General features: G+C 41.9%; 2 protein-coding genes across 3 annotated transcripts in view; one reads left to right on the forward strand and one right to left on the reverse strand.

The window, feature by feature from the left end:
• Window positions 1–26, reverse strand: part of RFNG (RFNG O-fucosylpeptide 3-beta-N-acetylglucosaminyltransferase) — an 11,242-nt gene extending 11,216 nt beyond the window's left edge. The window contains exon 1 of the mRNA XM_035900083.1: window positions 6–26. Coding sequence (XP_035755976.1) covers window positions 6–26 — 21 coding nt within the window. The remainder of the gene's footprint in view (window positions 1–5) is intronic.
• A 280-nt stretch (window positions 27–306) lies between these two features.
• The window catches only part of GPS1 (G protein pathway suppressor 1), a 14,888-nt gene continuing 6,658 nt past the window's right edge, over window positions 307–8,536 (forward strand). Inside the window, exons 1-9 of one of the 2 annotated variants that reach the window (XM_035900116.1) lie at window positions 309–445; window positions 2,251–2,343; window positions 4,255–4,436; window positions 5,672–5,836; window positions 6,019–6,154; window positions 6,313–6,390; window positions 6,799–6,859; window positions 7,259–7,344; window positions 7,798–7,892. In XM_035900116.1, the coding sequence (XP_035756009.1) occupies window positions 332–445; window positions 2,251–2,343; window positions 4,255–4,436; window positions 5,672–5,836; window positions 6,019–6,154; window positions 6,313–6,390; window positions 6,799–6,859; window positions 7,259–7,344; window positions 7,798–7,892 (1,010 nt within the window). In that variant the 5' untranslated portion in view covers window positions 309–331. Of the gene's footprint in view, window positions 446–2,250; window positions 2,344–4,254; window positions 4,437–5,671; window positions 5,837–6,018; window positions 6,155–6,312; window positions 6,391–6,798; window positions 6,860–7,258; window positions 7,345–7,797; window positions 7,893–8,536 lie in introns of both variants that reach the window. The other variant, XM_035900122.1, reaches the window with a different exon arrangement.

The following is an 8,536-nucleotide window of genomic DNA, read 5'->3' on the forward strand; positions in this document are numbered from 1 at the left end:
CTCGCCCTTCCGCCGCCCTTCGCCATGAGCAGCGCCCAGCCGAGCGTCCTTCGGCATCCGGGGCGTGCCCCGCCGCTGCAGCGGCCCCCTTGCTTGATTTTCGTGTTGTGCGTGCCGTGGGTTGGGCTTGGGTAGCAGAGGAGGGTGCAGCGAGGCGCTGAGGGTCTGCAGTGCGGGGTGAAAGCCGCAGGAGCCCGAAGGGGGTCGGTGTACTGAGCCTGGCCCTTCAGTGTCCGCGCCGGTGACCCCTTTGTGAGTTAACTGTCTGTCTTCCCTTTAGCAGCCAGCAAGTTTTCTGTCAGGGCGTGGGGGTGCGGAAAGTCAGGACAGGATGAGGGATAGTTCAGCATCCAGCTCAGCTTCTTCATCAGTGACAGATCTGTACTGCAGCCCCTCCAGCAGTAGGTCACACCTCTTCCTCCCGAACACAGCAGGAGACTTCAGTGTGAGTGCCAGCTTATCAGCTTGTAGGAGGCCTTATGAGATACCTTCCAGCAGGGCGCCCTTCTGGGCTCAAAATCTTGGAGAATGAGCATTATTCTGTTTGCTTTGTGAGTAGTTCTTAAGTAAACCTTGCATGTTCCTTCCAAAATAAAAGGGTTAGCTTGAAAATGTTTGAGTTCATGTGTCCTAGTGGGAGTTCCAGCCTATTTGTTGTGTTTTTTCTTGACTTGGGAGTTAAGAGAGAAATGCAAAGTACAGCCTACCAGTGTAGCAGGACACACATCATTCTGTTCCACCAGCTGGAGTCACTGGTAGTTTCTGTAATGCTGATTTCTAAGGAGTCCGTGTCAGGTTTTTACTATGGTAAGCAAACACAGCCTAAAAAAAGCAACCCTGAGGCTTAGTGTTTGTGATATAAGAAAAGAGATAAAGTAGATTAAAATTGAAAAAATAATGGTCTCAATATAATGACTTAAATGGTTTTGTGCGCAGTTTTCCTGAGTGGTGATCTGGACAATCAAACTTTCCTTCCCTTCCTTCAGGCAGAGGATAACAGACTGGGAAAAAAAAAACAACAAAAAAGCCTTTTATATGCTTTACTTGCTTTTACTTCATATTTTGGGAGATTTCACATCAGAATTGAGATAGATGCTTATTTGGTACATACCAGTCTGTGAAAGAATAGACAGGCTGGGGGTGAATACCAGATGCATCAATTTTTGCGGTTAGGAAATCTGGATCTGCTCTATTCCTCCTCATACAAAAAAACCCCACAAAAACAAAACAAACAAAAAACCCCACCCAAACCCAAGAAAAACCAGACCGCACTGACCCAACCCAAAACCCCCTCTATCTTTGATTTCTTAACAGACAGCAAAATTAATAAAAGCATGGAAATAATTTGTTGGTGGGGGGGGCGATGTGGTTGGCATTTTTGTCCTTTCTGGGGCCCATGCAATTTATCCTAAATCAGGTGGTGTTTATGGTAATATCAGCACATATTCAGCTTTTTATAAGGACATTGAGCTTGGTTTTCCTGAGTTTAAATGGGTAATACCCAGGGGGAATGTTCAGCACAATTTTGACTAGGAGAAGGAAAATAATTTTGTGATAGCATGCCAATTTTGTTTGTGGGACTGCATAATAAATTGGTCTTAAATGGGAACACGTGCAGGTATTGTATTGATGCAGTTGTAGTGAGGTCACTGTACTGGTACGATTCCTCATGTGGTTCAAAGCAGTGCAGGATATACTGGGAGAATAAAATTCTGTTGTTCCTGCAGAAGGGAATCTACCCAAACAGTTGGACTCTGATAACTGCAGCAGGGTGGTTCAACCGATGGCAAATTTTTGCAGTGCAGATAAATTTTTCCCCAGTATTTGTTAGAAATGGTGGAACTGCCGTTCTGCATTCTGTTCTTTACATTTGTTAGGACTTTTAAAAAGCGTAACAGTTGTCTTTTTTTTTTTTTTTCCCCAAAAATATTATTTTGAAGCATTAAAGCAGCTTTGAAAGGTTTTGGTGAGGCTTTTGAGTACTTTTTGACTTCTGGAGCTTCTTGAGCTGAGTGTTGATGCCTGCTCTTGCTCAAGGAAAAGAAATGGAACATCATTTGTTTTGGAGGAAGCGTCACGCTGAGTAGTGGTGTTGCTAGACAAAAATCCTAAACATGTCTAAAGGCGGAGGGCTGGCTTTTATTTTCAAAATTTAATGTGTATTTAAGCAAGTCCTTAATAGATTGAGTCACACAGTTGTTTCCTGCTCAAATATAATAAGCTACTTTTTACCTCATTTTACTGTTCTAGGGTGCAGTAGAGCCCATGCAGATTGACGTAGATCCACAAGAAGATCAGCAAAATGCACCTGATATCAACTATGTGGTGGAGAACCCTACTCTGGTATGTGCTGGTTGAGGGCTAGTGGGTTACATTTCTTGGGCATGGCCTCTTCCTTTAGGGTTTTTGAAAAAATCCTGCATTTTGGTGTTTGTCAAATGGTTATTTAGAGATGAGTAGATTCTCTTCAAAGCAAGATGGGGTGTGACCTCTTCTGTAACTTGTCATGTATTGATCTCTGCTGCGCCTTCTGAGATGAAGGAGGAATTGCTGTTTTATGACTTGCTGTGTGCTGCCTGTTTGACACAGTTTCCATTCTGAAATAGTTTAGTACATCTCTCATTACTTACAGAGACATCATTCCTTTCTTTTGAGTCTTGTTCTTTGAGGAGCAAGGCTCAGGTGCTTTAAGTATATAATCAGGGTAGGATTCTTTCATTGTTTGATCCTCTGGAGACTGGCTACAACCTGCAGAGCTGTAGAGTTATAAAAGGCTGTATTTGCTTATATCAGTTTCTTCAATGTTTAGTTAATGGTTTAAGATTTTGGCCAATTTTTATGTATCAGTTCTGTAACAGTGAGAGATGGGTGTTGCAGAAGAGAACAAAAATGTTAAAGCAACATTAAAATTGCAAAATAAAGTGTTCAGTTAGGAAGCTGTGGTTCTCACATAACCTCTGAAGCTTTCATTTTCTCCTCTTGTCCCCATGCCTTATAACAGTTGTCGCATGGTTATTCACTGTTTATTGCACAGCCCTCTTTTTTGTTGTTGTTGGGTTTTTGTTTGTGGTTTTGGTTTTTTGGTTGGTTTTGGGTTTTTTTCAGCATACGACCTGATACATTGTTTGAATTCATTGCATTGCAATTCTGTTCTGAAGCTATAGTGATGAAGCAATTATGTTGTGACCCTTATGTCTGTTATTACTATAGCATCTAAGTGTTCCATAAGATCAGTTATTTTCTTTTCACCATAACTTCGGGAAAGGACCATAATTCCCCTTTGACATTCAAAGAGCTGAGGGGTAAAGTGAAATTACTCAATGATTTCAGGAGTATTGTGCGCCATCAGGCATGAAACTGTGGAAGAAAGAATATTCACACCTTTATATTTTTCAAGTTCTGTAGCAAATAAAGCAGGAATCCTAGATGCAAATTTTCAGTGTGCACAGTCCTGTTTCAGTCTCAAACCAAGATCATTCTTGCACTGAATCAGGCAACAATCATGTTAGAAAATGCTACCATGACATCTATAGCGGTATCTTAATCTAGACATAGAGGGGTGAGGGAGTCGGACATGACACAAGATGCATATTAAATGTGGGCAGGCAACCTGAATCTAGTGTTTTCTGCTGCCTGAATGCTTGACTTTGCCCTGGGCATTCTCCTGTGGTTGTTTGCATGTGTACTTCTGTCTTTAGGAAATCTTCCTGCAGTGCCATATCATATCTTTATGAGACGTTTTGTGCTCCTCCCCTACCCCCTGGCTTAAATTCTGTTAAGTGTTCAGAAATTAAACCTGAGATCCTTCCTCAAGAGTAGGAGACCCTATTTGTTCTCAAATGAGATGTTTTAAGAATTTAGTGTGAGCAAAAGAATGCAAATTGTCACATGGAAACTATTTTTCAAGGAAAAGCTACATCTGGAATGGTTGTCTGGTTTAGGAAACCAGCTCAAATGATGCAATCTTGACAAAATTATTAACAGGTGATATAGCTGATACTTAAAGTGGGTGAGCTGATTAGCCTTAACGGACAGCATCACAGTTGAAATTAAAAAAAGGTAAATTGTAACGTACTGCATATTTCTGAGGAAATTAATAACGTTTGAAGAAAGCAGAAATGGAATAATCTTACCTGATTTCTTTATTTGCCTGAGTCATGTTGCCCTCCATGGCGGACTGGAGAAAAACCTGTGCGGTCACAGTGGAGTAGCCTGATTTAGCGTTGCCATTCTAAGACCAGGTTTTGTTTGCAGGATCTGGAGCAGTATGCGTCCAGCTACAGCGGTCTGATGCGAATTGAGCGGCTGCAATTCATTGCTGATCACTGCCCACAGCTGCGGGTGGAAGCTCTCAAGATGGCACTGTCATTTGTCCAGAGAACTTTCAATGTTGATGTGTACGAAGAAATCCACAGAAAGTTGACTGAGGCCACCAGGTACTAAGAGATCACGGGAACCTGGGGAGCTTTTTTGACTGAGCTGGGACTGATGTGCCACAGTGGGGGACTTTGCATGTAATACTAGCATGTTCCTTATGCAAACTGTCTTTGCCCTTAGAATGTGATAGCAGTGAAGTGTGTGTGTGTGTTCAGGCCTAAGGTCTCGTGCTTTTTTAAAAGATCAAGCAAGGAAGACATGATCTCATTTTGAAGTCTTAGTGTTTTAAAAGGCTACAGTTTAGTCCTCACAACTGGTTTAAACGTTGATGAACACAATTGTCTTTCCTTAGGTAGATTATGGAGATGAAGCCTCTTCTAGATGCTCTTATGTTCATAAATTAAAGCCGTATCTGAGTGTTTGCCTTGTTTTGGTTTGGGTTTTTTTCCTCCCCCCACCCAGCAACAGGTTTGCTGTTAAGGGTAGCCTTTGTTACTTCACTTATCCATCCACACTTCTTGTCTTTGCGTTATATTTCTTGGTATGCATATTTATTGATTTCTTGCCTGTTTTGCCCCGGGAGTCTTTACCGTGTATGTGTGACAGTATGTTCATTGCTTGCTTATACCTGAAAAGGACTGTTGGTAAAAAAACCCAAAGAAACCCAAAAACCCAAAAAAAACCCCAAAGAAACACCAAACAAAATAAACCCCCAAAACCACTCTGAACCTGTTTTTCTGCTTAAGATATTGGAAAGTGAGTTCAGTGCAAGTAGGTTTGTTGGTCTGAGCTGGAAGGAAAAAGAAGTTGGATAGTACCTGTACAGCGTAGCTTTGCTGTCAAGCCATTGCAGTATAGCCGGGGGGAGAACTTGTAAGCATGTGCACACTGTGTCCCATATAGAGATATTTGGTTGGATTCAACAACTATTTAGAGTCATTAAATACTTTAACAGAATGTAATAATTTATTGCAGCACTGTTACTAACTTCCTTGCAATTGATTTATAGAGCCAGTTGTTTCCTTAAAATGAACAATGACTTGCTTGTTAATAAAATACCTGCAAAAGATCCTTAGGATAATTTTGAGAAGAATTTGTAAACATCTGTGATGCTTATGTTACTGTTTTCACTGGAAATCTTAATAGTTTTTTTCCTTTTTTTTCCCCACCATCCTCTTTGGTCTGTTTTGTGTCTGCAGTGCTGTTTGTTAGGGTAACAGTTCCAGGTATGTAACAGACCTCTGTTTTGAAAAGCTTGCAGCGTAACGGCCCCATTCAAATGCTTTCCTTTCAGAGAACTGCAGAATACACCTGATGCTGTCCCTGATAGTGGAATTGAACCCCCTCCTCTTGACACAGCTTGGGTTGAAGCTACACGCAAAAAAGCTCTTCTTAAACTGGAGAAACTCGACACAGATCTGAAAAATTACAAAGGGAACTCCATCAAGGAGAGTATCAGGTGAGATGCAGAAGGCTCTGCTGGAGCAAGGAAGAGCATTTTGCTCCTCCAGGCACCTAACACAGGATGTCAACTGCATTCAGTGCCTTAGGTCAGTGTGTTGAGTTACTTGTTTGGAACAAACTGACCGTGTCCCTTTTCTGAGCACGCAGTTCATTGGTATTTTAATTCCTGTGCTCCAGGAGAGGCCATGATGACTTAGGTGATCATTACCTTGACTGTGGGGACCTCAGCAACGCTCTCAAGTGTTACTCGCGAGCCCGTGATTACTGCACCAGTGCTAAACATGTTATCAACATGTGTCTCAATGTGATCAAGGTAGGAAGGTTTGCAGGAAATGGTACGTGGTCTGATACCTGCTGTAAAGGCCAGCTGTACTGTGCTCTGGTTACACCTCTTGTGTCTGCAATGGTACCGCTTATCTAAGTAGCACCATTTATCCATGCCTATTCTACGCTGTTTCTGGCTCTCTACAGGTCAGTGTCTACCTCCAGAATTGGTCTCACGTTCTGAGCTATGTAAGCAAGGCTGAGTCTACACCAGAAATTGCAGAAGTAAGGTCCTGCTTTTTAACTTGCATGAGTTTTCCCTTTGTTTTCTGTTTCCCAGATTTGTAAAATGATTTCTTCCTTTCCCCCTTTTTACAGCTTGCTACCTGTAAGACTCCCTTCATCTTACAATCTGTTCCTCCTCTAATCCAGCCTCCTTGGCTGCTCTACTATTTCTTTTGAGATTCATTGTTGCTTTTCTCCGATGATATGTGTGTAGGAAATCTGACTCATGGTAAAACCCGAGAGATTTCCCATCCTCAGTTCTTGCCATATTTCCCAAGACAAATAAGATGAAATTATCTTGCTGTTGAGATTTGCAAGTTGTTGATTAGGATGAAATATCCCAAGGACAGTTGTAATCAAAATGGTTTTCGTACTGCTTGCTCACTACTGTTTTTTCTTATCCTTTAGCAAAGAGGAGAAAGAGACAGCCAGACACAGGCAATTCTCACCAAACTGAAATGTGCAGCAGGTGAGTGAATCCTTCGGTTTCCTGTACTGTCTGCTCATCTTTCTACCTGTTAGCTGGCCATAGGGCTCTATAACAACAGTGTGCGCTTGGTTTATTTTTTCTCTCAGATTTGACAGACTGTATTTTCTCACCAGAAATGCAAGACTTAATAAAGCTGATGAGATGGAACTGCTGACTTGTTTTTGCCATTTCTTTCTTCTTCCTAAGCTTCTTCAGAGAGGATGCCAGTGTGAGTCAGCATAGTACAGAGGATGCTAGGTGCTGTCTGAGAGTCTCGTTTCACTTCAGTAGTGAAGGCACTAGCAACCATGTGGGGGCCTGTCCTAATCCCCAGATTTTGCAATTTCTCCTAATTTTTATGCTGTCATAAACAAAGGACTAACTTCTTCTGGTTCCTAGGCTTGGCCGAACTAGCTGCTCGGAAGTACAAACAGGCAGCAAAGTGCTTCTTGTTGGCATCATTTGATCACTGTGATTTCCCTGAGGTGAGGACCGAGAGGGTGTGCAGGTCTCGGAGGGGATGTCATTCTTCTAAGTATTAGGTTGTAAAATTCAGATACTGTTGTTAATCTCACTGCACTCCTGTATAGTTTGGTGGTGCTGTGAACCATGGTTTGTTTGCTTGTTTGTTTTCTAAAAAGTCTCTATTCTTGGATTCTCTAAATGATCTCCTCTAGATCACGTAGGAATTACCTGTGAGATTTGTTTATCTGTGTGGCTCAAGCAAAAGACTGGCTGCTGGAATTGGTTTCTGCTCTCTTAGCGGTGGACAGTCACTCCTCAGGCTCAGCGTGAATGCCTGAGAGCTTAATTTGACAAGGACTAATCTTGTCACTGTGTGGAAGAAAGGCCTGGGGTAGAATACTTGATTCAACCTTCTGCCATTTTAGTAGTCAGTGACAGCTCTCTCTCACTCTCTCTGTCCCCCCCACCCCCAGCTGTTATCTCCTAGCAATGTGGCTGTGTATGGTGGTCTCTGTGCCCTTGCTACCTTTGACCGTCAGGAACTGCAACGAAATGTCATCTCCAGCAGGTAACTGATGCCTTGAGAAGAGTTTGTATGTACTGTACATCTTTTGGGACACGGGACTTTGGTTGAGAGTGGGTTCTGGCAGTAGTAGCTTTCTCATGCAGGAGAGAGAGAATCACTGAGTCTTAGTTTGGCTTTAGTATTAAGTGATGTTTCACTGTCTAAAACACCGTGACTAATCACAGCTGAAATTTTCGTAGTATAATGGAAGTTTCCAACCCAGGTCAAATCCAACACCTACATAACCCAATTTTCTATCTCTGTCAGTGGTCCATATCAGATACTAAATCAGAGGGGTAGAGTCCTACAGAAGGCAGCTCTAAGATTATTTGCCTTCATGTTACCACTCGTTATGGTGTATGTTAATCATATTAATACGATATGATTGTATTAGCTTGCAGCATAATCTAACTATGACATATATAAGGTTAAGAGAATTACAGTCTTTGGAAGAAAATGGATATTTGTGTGTCATAGGTTGAATTACAATGAAACTGAATTCCTGTCAGCTAAGTGCATGGAAGCACTAATTTTAAATTGATGTGGAAAAATGATTGTTACCCTGGGTTTTTTATTGGCTGATTCATAGGGTGAGATCCCAAAGTTTGGAAATCTGTGATGGAGAATTGGGAGAGTGCTAAAAAAAG

The sequence above is a fragment of the Egretta garzetta genome, unplaced genomic scaffold (assembly GCF_000687185.1).
Source record: "Egretta garzetta isolate BGI_Z169 unplaced genomic scaffold, ASM68718v1 scaffold381, whole genome shotgun sequence".
In the NCBI taxonomy this organism is placed as follows: Eukaryota; Metazoa; Chordata; class Aves; order Pelecaniformes; family Ardeidae; genus Egretta; species Egretta garzetta.